General features: G+C 57.2%; 3 protein-coding genes across 3 annotated transcripts; 2 read left to right on the top strand and 1 right to left on the bottom strand.

Annotated features, from left to right (window-relative positions):
• Positions 1-1,821: 1,821 nt before the first annotated feature.
• CCMA1212_006648 (Transcriptional activator protein DAL81) lies at positions 1,822-7,358 on the top strand (the record flags this gene model as incomplete). The annotated part of the gene is made up of 4 exons (XM_073703856.1): positions 1,822-2,374; positions 2,691-4,472; positions 6,581-6,884; positions 6,945-7,358. Coding segments are annotated over 4 exons (3,051 nt in total), but the record flags the coding sequence as incomplete, so codon positions are not given.
• A 156-nt stretch (positions 7,359-7,514) lies between these two features.
• Positions 7,515-8,312, bottom strand: CCMA1212_006647 (uncharacterized protein; the record flags this gene model as incomplete). Its single annotated transcript, XM_073703855.1, has 1 exon — positions 7,515-8,312. One exon carries the CDS (start codon positions 8,310-8,312, stop codon positions 7,515-7,517), a length of 798 nt encoding a protein of 265 aa, XP_073557322.1.
• Positions 8,313-10,677: 2,365 nt separating this feature from the next.
• On the top strand, positions 10,678-17,580 carry CCMA1212_006646 (uncharacterized protein; the record flags this gene model as incomplete). The annotated part of the gene is made up of 5 exons (XM_073703854.1): positions 10,678-10,681; positions 11,037-11,142; positions 11,164-11,704; positions 11,779-11,866; positions 11,918-17,580. The coding sequence occupies 5 exons, from the start codon at positions 10,678-10,680 to the stop codon at positions 17,578-17,580; spliced, it is 6,402 nt and encodes a 2,133-aa protein (XP_073557321.1).
• Between the last annotated feature and the right edge of the window lie 124 nt (positions 17,581-17,704).

Genomic DNA, 17,704 nt, shown 5'->3' with positions numbered 1-17,704 from the left:
ACTCAACGGACGGGATCCATCAGCGTCGTCCAATCCCATCTGGACGGATCTGAGATGGAGAGGTACCTACTGTACATGCACCCGTAGTAGACCGTTGAGTAATGGTGACCCGCCCACGAGCGCGATTCGCGGGCGATGTACCGCGTACCTTGTACTTGATGGAGCATCGAGCCGCTGCGGATGATTCAGGTGTCTGTCGTACTGTACCGCCTTGGTGCAGCTGATACCTGAGGCTAGACCGCAGCTCTGAGCGGGTTCGACAACTCACCTCAACTCAATCCTCTCAAACAAAGCATCATCACATCCTTCGCCCTGATACCTCTACCTGTCCAGCTCTGGTCTATCGCAACAGCATTTCCGAGGAATGTCCCCAAAACCCCTAGGCAGACAAGGACCCTTCCCTTCACCTGCTAGTCATTTCGAGGCTGCCTGAGATCGCCAAGCAAACGCCATTTTTACAAACCGCCGCGGTTGGGTTGGCTCACGCCGGACTTGTCACTAGCATCGGCGAGGGACCGGCCCAAAGGCGTGCCATTGCTTGTGTGACAATCCATGCACACTGGGTCCGTTCCGGCAAAAAGGGTAGCCCTGGTCTGGGGAAGCACATGTCATTGACCAGTCCTGAACTCATCTCGACGCCTTGGTCCTTCTCCTTCTCTCTCTCTTCTTGTCTTATCTTGGCTTCTTCCAAACAAACCCCCCCGGATTGCTGTCTGCAGCTACTATTCATCGGCCATTTCCGGAAGCCAGAGAGACGCGACGGCGAGCGTGACAGAACGAGAAAAGACGACGAAAGAGGCTGCCGCGTGGCTACCTATCGGCCTCTTACATCTCGCCTCTTCCCACGGCCTTGCCCGTTCAGCTGCTGCTCCGGCCGTTCATCACCTGTCATATCCATCGCACATAGCCACAGCATCCTGATACCGCCGCGTCTTGCGTATCTGAGCCGTCCCAAGTCTGGTCCGATGCCCTCCGCCAGAAGCTCCTAGCAGTCTCAAGTTGATGAAGACGACCCAACAAGGACAAGGCAACGCGGACAATCAGTGGTGATCTCGCCATCTTTATACTCGATAGGCGGCCCTCGCCCCCGGTTCAAATGACGCCGATAACCAAAGCCTATCTCATCCTGGCCACCATCATCACCTGAAGATCCTCCCCCCGAAGAAGCGCGCATCTCACCACTCCAGCCGTTCATCCTATCCCCCCCTCCCCAACTCCCCCAACCTGCTGCTCGCAATCGGCCGTCCTTGGCGGAGACCAGCGACCGGGTCGTCGACCAGTCCTGCTCGTGCTCCTTATCTGCTCCGGACTAAACAGTAGCGCCACGCCCTTTTCCAGCAACCTTATCACGGACGCCCACAAAAAAAGCAACCAGGGCCGATCTCAGACAAGTTGTCCTGGCCAACCAGTTGCTGCAGCAAGTTGCGCCTTGCCTGGTCGTTTCCTTATCTCTCCGCCGTTTCCGTTATCGGGCGACTCGACGGACGCTCGTGTGCCTCGTTTCTGATCCAGCAACTCGAGCCCTTTTGAATCTGCGCAACCGGTTGCGTCATAACCGAGTCTCGCCAGGCGTGGGGAGCCTCGTTCCGGTCTGGGGCAGCGAATAGCATCACTCCCAGAGTCTGGGGACCGTCGTGTCAAGCAACCTTCCCGCAAGCCTGCTCTCTTACCCCCCCGCCCCTCTCACCAAACCACGTCCAGGGCTACTTGTGAACAGACGCTGTTGCGGGTGTTGCTTACTCCATACTGCTTGTTGCTACCTATCTCTTGAGAGCGCTACTGGGGACTAGTAGCAGCAAGCAGACACCTCCATCTCTATTATCTCTCCCTCCTGCTGGAGTGGCCTCGTATCTCCAGCCTTCACTTATCTGCAACATTCAACTTACCTATACGCAGCACATAATACGTACATATCGCGGAGTACATTCGTTGGATTCTACTGGATACCACCTCGCTACGGACCAACCCCGTCACCGTACGCGCATACGCACGAGCTGGTGCTCGTCTTGACTGGCCCAGCCATGGCCCATGACGCTCCTATCCAGCGCACGGCACCAATCGCCATTGCTCCCAAGCCTCCTCGGCCGGAGCCACTCCCACTCCCACGCCGCCAGAACAGCTCCCACCGGTTCGAGATAGGCCCTGCGAGTCTGCGTGGCAGGGGGTCCGTCGACTCCGGCTCCTTCTCTGGGGCAGCGTCTCCCCCGTGCCAGGCCTGTCGCTTCTCTGGCACCAGGTGTACCGTGGCCGAGGATGACGATGGCTGCATGCCCTGTCAGCTCAACGGCACCGAGTGTTCGCTAGTGGCGCCGAGCCCTCAGACCCGTAAGAGGAAGCTTAACGGGGATTCTGCCGACGAGAGTGTCAAGAGAGGGTCAGTATTCCATGTTGTATTATTCTCCGTCTGCCTCACCTCGCCTCGCCTTGCCTTGTCTTACCTTGCCTTGCCTTGTCTTACCTTGCCTTGCCTTGCTTTTATCTTGTTTTGCTCGGTCTTTGCCCATCTCGCCTCACCCCGTCTTCGTCTTGTTTTACTTCTCTTTTCCCCCCCTCTCTGCCCCCCCCTGTTGCAGGACTGTCTCGCTTCGTCTCGTTCCACCGCATGATCCCGCCTTGTCCTGTCCCTCGCAGCCAAACATACGTCCCACGCGGCATACATGTAGCCGTCTGACACATGATTGGTTTTCTAGTTCCCCCGGTATTGCCAGCCGCAGAAACAACAACTCGAGCCTCTCCAGCACCGCCGCCAGCAGTTCATTCCTGGAAGACATGGCCAATGTCGGCGGCCCCACCATGCTGAAGCGGACACTAGGTCTCCAGGAAGACCGTTACAGCCAGTACATCGGCCCCACGACGGATTTCGAACCCTCTCTGATCAATCTCTCGCCCTTTGACACGCATGACGAGAGCCTCCTGGCCCGCGGCACCCTCCGCAAGGTCAGCGACTCGGACACCTTTCTCATGCTCCCAGACCAGAACACGCCCGGATACGACCATGTAGTGGAGGACCTCGACGCCATCGAGGCCATCGTCGCCCCGAACGGCCGAAAGCTCGTCGACCTGTATTTCCGCGTTGTCCATCCGGGCATGCCCATCATCCAGAAGACCGTCTTCATGGAAAAGTATGAGCGGTCCTATCGCGAGTTCTCACCACCCATCCTCGCCGCCGTCTACATCCTCGCCATCAACTGGTGGGACCATCACGATGAGCTGTCCAAGCTGCCTCGCCCCGACGTGCGGGCGCTGGAAAGACTCGTCCGCAGCACCCTCGAAGACGCCATGTACCGACCGAAGCTGTCGACCGTCCAGGCCGGGCTTCTGCTGTCTCAGCGACCCGAGGGCGACCAGTGGGCTCCGACGGCCCAGCTGGTTGCCATTGCTCAAGAGCTCGGCCTCCATCTGGACTGCTCCGGATGGAAGATTCCGCCGTGGGAAAAGGGGCTGCGAAGGCGCTTAGCGTGGGCTCTATACATGCAAGATAAATGGGGTGCCCTCGTCCACGGGAGGCCGTCTCATATCTTCCCTTCCAACTGGGCCGTCCGACCGTTGCGTGCCAACGACTTTCCCGATGTTGAATGGGACGAGAACGATCAGGAGGAGCGTCAAGACATTGAAAAGGGCCGTCTCGTCTTTACACGGTTTGTGCAGCTGTCCGAAATTCTCTCCGTCATCCTCGACACGTTCTATACCCTGCAGGCCATGCAGACCGTCGCCAACGCTGGCTCCGGAGGGACGCAGCTGGTCTTGTCGCTGGCAAAGCCCATCCAGCTCAGGCTCAAGGACTGGTATGCAGGGCTGCCCACCAACATTCGGCTGGATTCGTACTCGGCAAGCAAAATGTCGTCGAGGCTGTCGTGCGTCGGCTATCTCCACCTGGGATACTTTGCAACGGAAATCACCCTCCACAGACGCATCATCCGATCGTTGGCATCCAACTCATCGTCGGTGGACTCGTATGTGCAGCACATCTGCCGCAGCGCCGCCAAGGCTCGCCTGATCTCGGCCATGGATTTCGTCAACCGACTGATGCCGAACCACATTCAATCCTTTTGGTATTTTGCCTCGAAAACCAACTTTGCCCTCATTGGAACGTTTGGATCTTTGCTCTGGGCGACATCGCCGGGCCGAGAAGAGGCGGAGTGGTATAGGCGGCGACTTGGCGAATACCGCTGGACGTTGTCGGTCAGCTGCAAGCCGGGCCAGAGCAAAGGCCTGACGGAATTCGCCATGACCATGCTCGACATCTCAACGGGCCTTTTGAAGCAGCTTCCGGAGAAGCCATCGATGAGCCGCACCGGTAGCATGGCGGACTTTTCCGCAATGTCCATGCCCAGCTCCTACTCCGGCGGAGTCAACATCTTGGGCAGCTTCAGCAACTTGCCCAGCACAGACGTCAGCGGTGTCCAGAGCCCTCGCAGCGAGTCGGAGAGCAGCGACGAAGGCATGGAAGACGACGATTACGCGACGCCGATGTGAAAGCGGACGCTGCACTTTCCCGTTTCTGTTTGAATCCCTTCCTTTTGTTAAAAATGTCAGCCTTGAATATGTGAGTTGGAAGCGAATGAATGATTTCGGCAACAGTGGTGTGGCGGCACTTCGGGTATGAGTATTAGTATGGCTTTTCCCATTCCACTGACACGATAGAGGAGTTTGATGACTTTACGCTTGATGGTTGTGTTATTCTTCCCCCCGTTCTGTACTTACTTTCTTTTCGTTTCTCATCTTTATGATTATTCTTCCTCTGTTCGTTTCGGCAGCATGTCATGGGAGGTGGTGAAGCAGATACCCGCTCGGAGGCCAGCGGGGATCCGAAGGTGTTTCCACACAGGCGTTTAAAGGGAGGTGACGGATGATGTCTTGCAAAGAAATAACGAAGCAATTTTATGGACGAGTGTGCTGGGAGAGTGGCAGTCCAGCAATATGACATTTTTCTTTCAATTTCATGCGAATATGGCGTGCTCGCCTTGTTGGAGATGACGTGACGGCTGATGCCATTGCGCCGTCTGACTGATTTGTCTCCATATGCCTCTCTTTCTGGAAATTCATTACCTTATTTATAACTACTGCTACGGAAACCCCATCATCGACCAAGTAAGGACAATGTTGATTAAGCTCAAGATGCTCCTCTAGAGTCCCCGGAGATTTCTCTCGTGTTGTCCCAAGACCCTGGCAAACGGGTTGCCCAATCGGGCGAATCATGCGCCACAATTTCAGGAGCTCAGTCGACTTGCACCGCCACAGCGCCGCAAGATGCTCTGCTTGAAGCTGGCCATATGAGAGTTGAAACGTAACCCTCCGTGTCCTCAACTCTTCTCGGCCGATTAACTGGTTGATGCTGGATCATTCACTTCAGATGCAGGTCATTTGAAGCCGTGTTCACTGGTTTACTCGGTCCTCTCTCTTGACCTTTTTCCCACCTTATCCTACCTCTTTTCCTGACCCCCTCTCAGGCCTCGTATCTTTGATACCGGGCCAGTTGATGCGATGGCGCGCCAGAAACAAGCAAAGCCAGCCAAGGACGATGCCGCAGACTCCTCCCTAGGATTCACCCCCGAGCGGTTCGAGCGGGAGCTCAAGGACCTGGCATCCAAGGCGAGGAGCGACACGCCGGGCAACCGCCTGCTCGGCCAGGCGACGCTCTACGTCAAGGCGGCGGCGCTGCTGACCCTGCTGGGCGTCTACTCCAACGCCTCGCAGCTGGCGCTGTCGCCCGTCTACGGGTCCGTCCCCGCGGCGGCGTGGCACTCCAAGGCGCTGATGGCCGGGTGCTTCGTCGGGTGGGCGGGCAACCTCGCGCTGAGGCAGCTGCTGCCCGTGAGGACGGCGAAGCTGCTGCCGCTGGTGGCGCTATATGTGCCCGTGATGCAGTGCTTCCTGTACGGGTTCAGCCAGAAGCTGGGGGCGAGCTGGGGCCCGCTTGTGACGGAGGGGGTGACGTTGGTTCCGCTGGCGATTCTGACGGCTGCTTCTGTGGCGGACAACTTGGAGGGTGCGGATCTGAGTTCGTTGCCCAAGGGCTTGGGAGATGCGGTGCCTGGGATTGGGTCTTGGGGAACGTTCAAGTTGGTTGAGCACGTTGCGGAGAAGCTGCTGCAGAAGCACGTCGGGACGGTGTTTTGGTACACGCGGGTGGGCCTGGAGATATTGCTCGCTGGGTGCTATGTGGTGTTTGCGCCGTCCAAGTGGCTCGTCCTTGCGATCCCGGCGCTGGTGCACACGGCCATGTTCAATCCCCATGTGGCTACGCCGGCGGCAACGGCACTGCTGAACACCACCTTGGCGGCTGATCACTGGATGCTGCTGGACCGGCGGGAGTCGGTGACGGGGTACATTTCGGTTGTTGAGAACACGCAGACCAAGATGCGCGTTTTGCGGGCTGATCACAGCTTGCTGGGGGGAGACTGGGTGGAGTGGCGGGGGAATCAAGTGACGGAGCCTATCTATGCTGTCTTTGTGAATCTGGAGGCGATTCGCTTGGTGGAGAGGGAGAGGGCGGTGGCGGATTCGAGGGCCAAGGCGCTGGTCATGTAAGTGTTTCATGAACGCCCCTTTATTCTTTGATGCTTACCATTCGTGTTAGTGGCCTTGGTATTGGCACAACGCCGTCTGCACTTGTGTCTCATGGTGTTGAGACGACGGTTGTGGAGATTGACCCGGCAGTGTACGAATTTGCCCAAAAGTACTTTCAGCTTAGGGAGAACCACCCTCCTGTTATCGACGACGCGGTCAAGTATACAAACAAGGCCGCCAACGAGACCAAGGAAGTCTACGACTACATTGTCCACGACGTTTTCACGGGGGGCGTAGAGCCTGTTGCCTTGTTTACCTATGAATTCCTGAATAATCTTTATACTCTGCTGAAGCCGGATGGAGTCATTGCCATTGTGCGCCCCCCCTTTGCTCCTTATCGACGAATATGAGCGTGGGCTAATTCGAGTTAACAGAACTACGCGGGCGATTTGATGCTGCCTACTTCAAAGACCATTGTCCGGACGATCCTGAAGAACTTCCCCACATGCCGCCTCTTCAGGGAGAATCCCCCGGACAAGAGGGTCGTTGCCGAGACGGGCACGGATTTCACCAACGTGGTCATCTTCTGCCGCAAGGCCAAAGGGAAACTCACCTTCCGCGACCCGGTGCCGGGAGATTACCTGAACAGTCCTTCTCGCCAGAGCTTCCTGACTCCGCAGCATGAGATTTTGCCCCGGGAGCTGTTCGCCCTAGGCAAGGATGAAGAGGGCAACATCTTGTATAGGAACGGGACGGACAAGGCTAGTGAAGGGCAGCTGGCTAATGCGATTGGGCATTGGGCGGTGATGAGGACTGCGCTTCCGGCTCGTTTCTGGGAGAATTGGTAGAAAAGGGGACATTTATGTGTCTCGATGTATCTGTGTGAAAGCCTTTTTGCTTGCCCTTACTATATCCTTGTCTTCTTTAGCATCCATATAATGGACTTTTTGTGATGACATAGACCCTGAAACTAGAGCATTCCCTGAAGCTCAGCCCGCGAATGGCTATTTCTTCGCAGCCGCAAGAACATACTCCTCATTCTCCTTGTTAAAGTTCCTCACGAAATCCGTAACGCTAACCGGCGTCTCAACCTTGTTGTAGCTCGTAGGAATGGGCTCCCCGATCCTCGAAAACACGGGCAAAACGCCCGTCCAGACCTGCCCCCGGGCATCCTCGTCCTCCAAATCATGCCTATCGTCATGCACTCCGCCATCGCGAAACTTGGCGCTGCCAGAGGCGATGGTGACTTTCAGGATGCTGGTGCTCTGCATCTCGGCGGGCGTGGGAGGCTGGCGGGAGGCGCGCCAGCGGTCGGGGACGACGCCGTTGGTGATGAGCTCCATGGCGTAGAGCTTCTCTGCGTCGTCGGTGACGAGGGTCGCGTGGCCGAAGAGGGTGGCGGAGCGGTAGTTGTAGGAGTGGTTGAAGGGGGAGGTGGCGAGGATGAGGGCGTCGACGTGGGACGTGGCTATGCAGACGGGGAGGCCTTGCTCTTTATCCTCGCCTTGAGGGGAAGAAGAAGAGCGGGCGAGGTTCATCATGCGGGAGGAGACGTAGCCGTGGAGGTAGAGGTCGAGGGGGTCGCCGAGGTCCGCGCTGGGGCGGTCAAAGGAGCCCATTTGGCCGATCATGGGGAGGATGGTCGGGAAGGAGGAGGAGTCGGGGGTGTTGAAGGCGACGTTGAGGAGTTGGGAGGAGTTGATGAGGGAGTGGATTGCTGAGAGGGCGTAGCTTGCGCGGTCGGATTTGCGGCGGACGGTGTTGGTTTTCGTTTTGGGGTATTCGAGGGTGTGGCGGCCCATTTTGTTGGACGGTTGAGGGTGAAGAAGATGGGGAATGGTTGTTTGAGATGAGATGAGAGGTTGTGTGAGTGTTGGGGGATGAAGGGGGTTGAGTTGTGGTGAGGGGTTGTGCAAGTCGAGATGGTTAGGTAGCTTGCTTGAAGATGGGCTGTCAGTGCTATCTGGACTGTTTGTGATGATGAGGGAGGCGGGCCTGAAGAGGATGAATGGATGGGCAAAGTAAGGGACCATCGACTGGTCTTTATAAGCTCGACTGAAGAGTACACTGGGCTCTCGACAAGTGAGTTGACATGTGACGCCTTGCTCATGAACCGGGAGACTTGACGACATGAATCCTATTGACCCGGAAGCGGCAGCGCAGGGACCGGGCCGGCGTCCGGGACGTCGAGGGGCCTTACTTGATTACTATTGGGAGAGGGCAATTGGCCGGCGTTGCGCGACTAGTAGCGGAAGAAGTGCTGCCATCTGGCTTGTATGTATGTATGTATGTATGTTTGATGCACCGCCATGCGTATCATGTGGGCGGAATTGCCTTTCTGGACGGGAGTGTGGGGGAAGTGGCTGAGGAACTAGCAGGATCACGACTTACACGATGCCTTCTCAGTTGGGGGGGAGATTGAGGATGTAGGGTGAGGTACGTTACATGGGACGTGGATGTGATTCCTTCGTGTATTTGATAGGCATGATTGACTTTGTAGTCGGAAGGGATACGCCGGCTTGGACCACTGTCTTTGGTTGTAGGTATGTAATGGGTTTGTGGGATGAAGCAAGAGGTTGCGACCTCCCATGTTGGAAGCGGCTTGAGGCGGGTAAAAGATTGAGCGATGGTGAAGCCTGGAGTTGTGCTTGTTAGTAATAGGTTGTTGGAGTAGGTTGGAGAAGCGGTCGACTGCCTATGACTGAGAACCGTTAGAGGGGGGGGGATAATCCGTTGTCTAACTTCAAGTTGCTGTGGGAGGTGCTGAGGCAGAGATAGAACGTTGAGTGACTCATGCTGGACTTGATATCGAGGTTGGATCTACATCTGGGGGGAAGGGCCTTGACTTGGATGATGGTTGTGACGAAGCTCACCCAGGACTCTTCCAGGTGTATTGGAATTGATCAGATGATATCAATGGTCAGACAGATTTGAATGTTTTGGAAACTCTTTTTGGTGCCACCATAGGACTGATTCTATGGGCACTCATGAGTGTTGCGCATGCATCAGTCTGCGGCTGCTTGAGGCCTGCTGGACACGTTCGCCATCGTAGAAACATGAGGTAAGTGGATGGACGTGCACGGGCTGCGTGACGCCCGGTTCAATTGGTGGACGGCATCTATTCTAATAAGGTGCGGAGTACTTGCAGCAAAGAAAGCCACCACCAATTCTCACGGGCTTTTTCCAAAGGTGTGAAGAGAGCGCCAGACAGAAGCAAGATGTGACAGAGATCGGGGGCGGTGACCGATGCAGATTCTAGTATCTATGAGATTTGATGAAAGAGGCAAGCTGGTTGATTGCTGCTTGTGGCGGTGCGAACGGGGTCTCTCCATATTCTCCATATTACCTTATCCTGTGGCTCAGTTCAGACGAACCGGTGCCTGCCAAGGCGGTCGGGGTCAGGGTCAGGGTACATACAGGGGCCTTGACTCCCTCCCCTGTCGCAAGAGACTTGCCCTCTTTCAACATTTGCCATTATTATTCGCATCACGGCCAAAGCACATACAAAGTCCAGGCGTCGACTTGGGTCCCGAGCAGCGCACTGCTTGTCTTGTCTTCAATGTCATACCGCAGTACATGTATCCTTGCGTCGCCTAAGCCTCGTGCGGCCTCGGCGCAGATCCCCGGCGCATGGCCGATGTGAGATTGAATCTCGAGCTGCCGCTCCACCGGCGCTGCGACCAGGTATCTTGTTTAATAGCTGCTGGAAGCGCGTGGTCGATGACCGGGCGAGCCTCAGTCGAAACAGCAGCGACGGCGGCATCCGAGCGAGATACGAACCTCATAGCAGTAGACCGCGGCAAATTCTTCATCGCCTGACTCGCCTCGTCCCTCGCCTCGCAACGTCGCCATGAGTGAACTCCCCAAACCCCCCCGGTCGTTTCGTTTGCCCGTGCGAGAACAGGAGTCATCGTGTGTAGCATCTTTTGCACACCATGCGCCGCTCCCGACATTGGAGGTTTCAAGTGAAACGACGCCACCCCGGAGACTCCTCTTGCTAGCCCAATCCAGCCTCTGCCTCCTCCCATAGACCGTCTGGATCGAACGCTGCCGTGTGTCAAGTCCAAGGACTGTGTTTCTTGGCAGCTCGAGTTGTCAAGAGCCGGACAGAGACGAGAAGATTGAGGCCTGCTGAGGTCGCTTCTCTGCACCCCCTTCCCGGCCGCCATGGGTGGCGCCCCAGAAGTTGGCGATAGTCTATCGTGTGGCACCCGTTCCCGAGCCTCCTCTTCTCTTCTCTTCTCTTTTCTCTCCCTTTCGCAACTCACACTTTCTCTACTGCCTTGGAGATTGACCGCGTCTCGTTGGAGTTGTGAGGAGTTGTCGGTCCTTCATTATGCTTCATTTCTGTTCTCGGTGCTGATATCTTTTTTCTTTCTCTTCTTGCTGTGATTTGGTTTCCCACCCGTCCTCTCGTTATCTTCCTTCTACGACTTGTGGTATCGCCCATTGACTGGGTGTTTCATTTTCCATTCTCTTCAATCTTTAATACTTCAACTTACCATCTGGTGTCGCTGCAATGGCAGGCTCCAGCAGCGCCCCGGCTCTGGCCGCGACTATCGTCTTGTTCGTGATACCCGACCTCGAGCTCGATCTGCGAGACATCCGGAAGAGATCGCCGTGTACTGACTTGTAGGATCTACGACTGCTTAGTGGCCTCGTTGTTCTGGCCGCGTCCACGGCCATTCTTCTTTTCTTTGTCAAAGCGAGTCGATCGCCTCTCCTGCGAAACGAGTTGAGGCTGGCCCTCTCCTTCTTCCTCGCATCCTCGGCAGTCTGGGCTTTCATCGAACTCGGCGCCTCGCTTGTCCACCATCCGACCTCGACATGCCAGACGCTCATCTTGTTCGCCACCGTCTTTGACCAGGTCGCTCGGGTTTCGGTGGAGCAGTTCTTTCTCTGGGCGTTCAATGGCGGAATCAAGGTCTCAACCATGTCGCTGGCTCTGCAGGGCGCCCTCCTCGTGCGACTCGTCCTGGGTGCAATCTTCGTGGCGGTTCAGCGACCTCAGTTCGACCCGGTGTGCGTCGCCAGCAACATGCTTCTCCCCGTCGGCGTCATTGTCTTGGCGGCTGACATGGGCATGTTTGGTGTCCTCGCGACCAAGGCTCTTCTGGCGAGAAGGGACCATGCTGGCCCCGCGCGGTCCAGCACGTTAATCTTTTTCACGGCTGCCTTTGGCATCTGGACTGGAGTCAGTACCTTTCATACCGAGCAGTATAAGAGGCGGAAAAAGAGCAAGCAAAGGGGCTAACGTGGCAATTGTAGTTGAGCATCCCTCTTTTTCTGGGACTCGAGTCCATTGGCTACATCTTTCGAACAATCTTGCCCGCCGCCGGTCTGTTGATCTTGATAGGTATGTGAGAACAAAGTTGATACCGGAAACTTCCCTGCTTATCAACGATAGGAATCGTGGCCCTCTCTACCACGGGGCTGGTCTCGCTGCCCACGACGTCTATTCTGGGTTTTCACAAAGGAGGATCGTTCGAGTCGGCAAACGTTGAGACGGAGACACGCAACCTTCCGGATGCTCCCCCTTCTCAGAGTGTCACGTCAAGCGCGCCCCCCGTTCTGCCTCTCATCAGACAGCCATCCTCCGGAAGGGGTATTGGTGGACTTCCCGTCGAGGGCGCGCTGTTCCCCCCCATGCGAGCTCAGGAGGTGGTCAAGAAGCCGCATTCCAAGAAGCAAATGACGGACAAGGCCTACAATGGAGGCAAGATTGTCATTTCGAAACCAGTCATGACGGATACTACCGAAACGAACGCCTTCGATCACATTCAGACCATCGACCTGGCCGCGGCCGCGGCGAAAGAGCGAGAGCGCCGCGACAAGTTTCTTCCCTTGATGAGCTTTGACGCCATGCTCAATGAACCTCTGTTCCCAAAATCCAGGGATCTCACGGCCAACTGGCAGACGTTAAACGGCAAATCTTGGTATGCCGACCAGGGGGACAGCCCGTCCGCCCAGGAGCGTTCGTTTGCCACCACCTCAGCTGTGCAGCTCTCCCCCGGCATGGACGAGACACGCAGACGGTCTCCTCGGCATCCCACTCAAGCTGGCGCTCCTTCTCCGGTGGAGGACGAGACTAGAACACCAAGGACAGTGCCGTCGCCGAGATCTACCAAGACGCTGCTTTCGAAAGACAACGTCAACGTCCAGGAGCCGAAGTCGACGACAGCACTTCCGCCATTTACCACAGTGTCAGCAATGTCAGCATTTTCGTCTCTTACGGCGCTTCCAGCAGTCCCAGCAGTCCCCTCTTCCATTGACCAGTTCTTGGTGGATCCTCGAACTGCATCTCTCCCTCGAAGCAAATCCGTCAAGAACGATATTCGGCCATCCCGACGCCGACCACAGTCGCCTGTCGAGGCGGAAGAAGTAAAGGACACGAAGACGCCTCTCCAGCGAAGAGCGACGGTAGGGTTGCCGTTCAATCCAAGAGCGCGGGCGACCAGGATGTTCACCGGGCAGCGAGGGGCTGGCAATGACCAGCCCATCATGTTCTTCACTCACGAAGAAAGCAGTTACCCTGTGTATGCCGTGCCCGAAGCCGAGGACAACAGCGATGCCGTGTCCCGGAAATCAGTCATTCACCGGCCGAGGCCTATTCCTCGCAAGTCCACTGCTTCTTTGGCTGAGTCCATCGACTCCGAGACTGATTCCATGGCTTCCACGGCTGAACTCCTGGCGACGCCTGCAAGCCCCATCGACGACGGTTTCACCATCGTGTCGACACCCAAACTTCCCATGGTGTCCCCTGTGACGGTCAAGACTCTCTCACAGAGTTCTTTGGGCATGGTCGCGATTTCGCCCGGGTCATCCGCTTTACACAAGACTGTCAGAAGAACATCCTACGTTCCTGATCTGCCGGCTCTCCCTACAGAGTTCAAGGCTCAGCAGTCGAAAGTTGTGCCTCAGGTCGCTCCTCAGGGAACCGCTACAAGCATCTGGACGGTCGCTCCGAATGAGCACGCCCTCTTCTCCGTGATCAACAATGATGAGCCGCATTCGGCTTCCCATAATAAGCGGTTCTCTGTCAACACTCAATCATCGTATGAGGGAACCATTGGCCGGAACTCGGTCGTCTTTGCTTCAGACAACAAGACGACCGCAACGATGGCCAATTCGCTCAGCGAGGGCCGCTCACGGCACGAAAGCGCCGACTCCGAACTCTCCATGATGCTTAGAGCAGCTCCACTGCCGCCTGTAGCCGGCGAGGGCGGTGTCCCCGACGTTCCCGCTGTGCCCGATCTGTTCAAGGATGGACGGACAACACCATTGTCGGAGGAGGAAGAGGACGCTCAACAGGCAGCCAAAGAGTTGGCATCATGGCACCGACGCATCGGTGAAGAGCTTCCTGGATTCTCTACTCAGCTGAACGATAGGAGACATCGGAAGCTCCCGGTGCCGAAGCCCCTGGCCCTCAGCAACTCGGCCAATGTTACCGTGGTGGTCCAAGCTGAGCCGTCACCCGAAGAGCCTGAGCAGGAGGCCCTCGATAGAATCCACGAGCAGCTCAAGAAACTGGAGGACACAGACACGCGTGCAACAATTAGCGAGAAGCAGCGATTGGATCTCTTGGCCAACCTGGAGTCCGAAATGGGCGCTCAAGAGTCCCAGTGGCAGATGCTCAAGGTTGACCTTGCCGCAACCCCGTCTACCGTCATCTCCACGCCAGGAGGCAACCCCTCGGTGCGCAGCAGCGTCGATGCCAACAGATTGAGCATGCTCGCCAGAGCCAGGCTCAGTGCAGGTGCCGGCGACTTGCTCCTGGCCCTCCAGGACGAAGCCAACCGCCGCCTGTCGACCGCGTCGGAGCAAACGCCCAAGGATGAGTCCAACCGCCGCTCAGGAAGAATGAGCCTGATCTCCGTGAGCGCCCGAACACTCTCTCAGATTGGCAGCCCTACTCCTCCGGACACGGATGAGTCGGGCGCGGAGGAAAGCGACAATGACAGCACGGCGGAAGATCCCAACTCTGCCAAGGAGGCACCCGAGTCGTCGTCGGTGCTGAGCACGGCCACAGGCTTCTTGGCTCTGGACGAGATTCTGAGCAGCTCAGTCGAAACTCAGAACCAACCAGCCTCTCCAGCCGAGTTTGAAGAAGTCTCCCTACCCACCCCCAAGGCCGCGGGCCCCTTTGTGCCTGCGCAAGCAGATGAGGAGCCCAAGGCTGCGGTTGCCAATCCCGCTGAGCCCGAAAGCATTCGATTCAGCCTCGCAGACTTGGAGCAGTCCGTGCCCGCACCACCGCCGCCGCGACCGCGATCAGTCACTCGACGACCTCCTCGCATGAGCAAGCGCATCAGCGCTCTCCCGGACATTGTCGAGAATCCCGAGCCCCTTGCCGGCCGGACAGGATCTCTCGGCATCTTTCAGTTCGCCTGGGGCGAGAAGTCGGACTCGGCCACGATGCCCATTCGCATGGCTGGCCTCGGCGGCACCATGTCCAGCGGTCGTGGCTGGCTGACGAACCTTCCGCCGTTGCCTTCGCTTCCATCTCAATCACTAGCCTCCCACAGCTTCTTCGAAGACGACGAAGCCGACAATGTCCTGGACAACTACGAGGACGAGGACTACGACGATGGCTTTGACGATTCCACCCTCTGGGAGATTGCCGACTTGCTAGAGGCCGATCTGGAGGGCTCCCGCGACGATCTCTTCGTGGTTGGCCACGAGGACATGGAGGTTTCCGAAGTTGACTCTGCTGCTCCGGCCCCTGTGAAGGAGGTGGTGGAAGAACGGGTACAGCACCCAATCGCCACTCTCTGGACGGCCGTGAAGGCTTCTGAGGCTTCAAGTTCTTGGGGCCTGCCACAGCCTACTGGGAGAGCCCTGGAAGTGTTCTTCGCCGAAGCTTCCAGGCCGGCTGCGCGCGCCGTTCCTCGGATGAAGGAGGCAGCAGCTGCGCTGACAAGCAACTCCTTGTGGGATGCATCCACTGGTTCTTCTGTCGCTAGTAGGATGTGGTGTGAGCACAGGGCTCCTCGTGCAGTAGAGGAGATCAAGACCGTCGCAGTTTCTTCAACAGTAGAGCTGTCAGCACCCAAGGAGATTGTCATCCAAGCAACGAACCCTGCTGCCTTGGCTGCCGTTTCCTCGCTGTGGTCACCGGTCTCTGTCCCTCGTAGCGCTTTGGGATTGCCGCAGCCCGATGTCCAGACATGGAACACTTACATCGCCCTGCCGATCCGGTCTGTCCAACGCAAGGCCAGTGTGCAAAAGTGCGATGAGATCAAGAGCACCTCGCTATGGCAACCTTCAACAGCCGTCGTCTCTCCGTCGGGAGGCGTGTGGGCGCCAAAGACGCTGTCCGTCAAGCCGTCCCCTCGATCCGTCCCCGATTCTTCTTCCAAGGCGGTCAAGGACCTATTGTGGTCTTCGTCGCCCGTGAAGGCAGTCTCCTTCGGCTTGCCGCAGCCCGAGGCCCATGTCTGGACCGCTTACCTTGTCCCAGAGGGTCGTAGTCACCGAGGTGCCTATGTTCCTACAATCGTTTCCATTACAAGCACGTCTCTTTGGGCCCCTACGATTGAGACTCGGTCGAAGGGCATGTGGATGCCCAAGTCAAAGCCTTCAGCTGCTCTTTTTGTTGAGCCATCTCCCCAACCACTGCCCACGCCTCCCAAGGTGGTCAAGGAGTCGCTGTGGTCTTCAACTCCCGCGAAGACAGTTTCTTTTGGCTTGCCACAACCCGAGGCCAGTGTCTGGACTGCTTACCTTGTCCCAGAGGGCCGTAGCCACCGGGGTGCCTATGTTCCCACGGTTGTTTCTATTACGAGCTCGTCTCTCTGGGCGCCTACCATCAAGACTCAGTCGGAGGGCATGTGGATGGCCAAGGCGAACCCTGCAGCTACTCAGGAGAAGCCTCGGACGATTGTCAAGGGAACTACGGGCTCGCTCTGGGCTCTGCCAGTCACCACCGAGGCTTCCTTCGGCCTGCCTCAGCCTGAAGCTAGTGTCTGGGCTACTTACCTTGTCCCAGAGGGCCGCAACCACCGAGGTGCCTATGTTCCTACGGTTGCTTCCATTACAAGCACATCTCTCTGGACGCCTGCGGCTGAGATTCAGCGGGAGGGCATGTGGATGCCCAAGTTGAAGCTTCCAGCTCCTCAGAAGCTTCCAGAGGCTCAGGAAAAGCCTCAGCCGATTGCCACGGGAACCACAGACTTACTGTGGACTTTGCCAGTCACCACCAGGATTTCCGTCGGCCTGCCGCAACCTGACGCTAAGGCATGGGAATCATATATTCCTCGCATGACCAGCACCCCTCTGCGCAAGCTCTTGATCTCGGAGCCGGCTTCTATAGAAAGCCAAGCGCTGTGGTCTCTGTCGCCCAAGGAGGAGGCCGCCTCTAGCTTTCTTTGGTGCTCAACTAAGCCGCAAGTTGAGAAGCCTCTGCTGATTGTCAAGAAACTTGCAGGCTCGCTCTGGACTCTGCCAACTATTAGCAAGGCTTCCGTCGGCCTGCCTCAACCAGACTCCAAGACCTGGCAATCGTACATCCCTCGCGTGAGCAGCACTTCTCTGCGTAAGGTACTGACCTCAGAGCCTGCTTCCATCGAAAGCCATGCACTGTGGGCTCCCTCGTCAAAGAAGGAGGCCACTTCTGGCCTTCTTTGGCGCTCTGAGGAGAAGCACGCAGTCCCGCAGAAGCCTATCCGCTCCATGGCAGAGGCCGTCGAGATCCTTCTCCAACCCGCTCCCACACGCACCACTCACGTGCGCAGCTCCACGGCCCTCCTGATCACCAAGGAGCAGTGGAACTCCGCCTTCAAGAAGATTTCAGAGCAAGCCCAGCCGCAGCCTCAGGCGCCCGTCGAGGAGGAGCCCAAGAACCGCCCGGCCCGCTCCAAGTCGGTCAAGAGCCGCGCATTCTTCGATCCCTCCGTCATGGCCCTCATCGCCGAGCTTCCCTCCCCGACTACCTTCACCCCTCCTTCCTCGCACCGTCCCAGCGTCGGCCGGTCCAAGAGCGTCTCCTTCCTGCCCCCCACCCGGAGGCCCTCTCATTCTGCTTCATCTAGCTTTCCTGAGGCGGAGGTGCGCCCTTCTGACTTTATCTGAAGACACTGTGTCGTCTGATGAGATGAATCAAGGTTTTTTTCCGAAGCAAAGGTACAGAGAGGGTTTGTCGGTGATTGTAAAGAAGAACGCGGTGGGATTAATGCGACATTCCGGCGAGGCTCTT

Source organism: Trichoderma ghanense (genome assembly GCF_004382785.1).
Source record: "Trichoderma ghanense strain CCMA-1212 chromosome Unknown scaffold_8, whole genome shotgun sequence".
NCBI lineage: Eukaryota > Fungi > Ascomycota > Sordariomycetes > Hypocreales > Hypocreaceae > Trichoderma > Trichoderma ghanense.
Note: the sequence above shows the minus strand (reverse complement) of the source record. Positions and strands in the feature narration are given on the sequence as shown.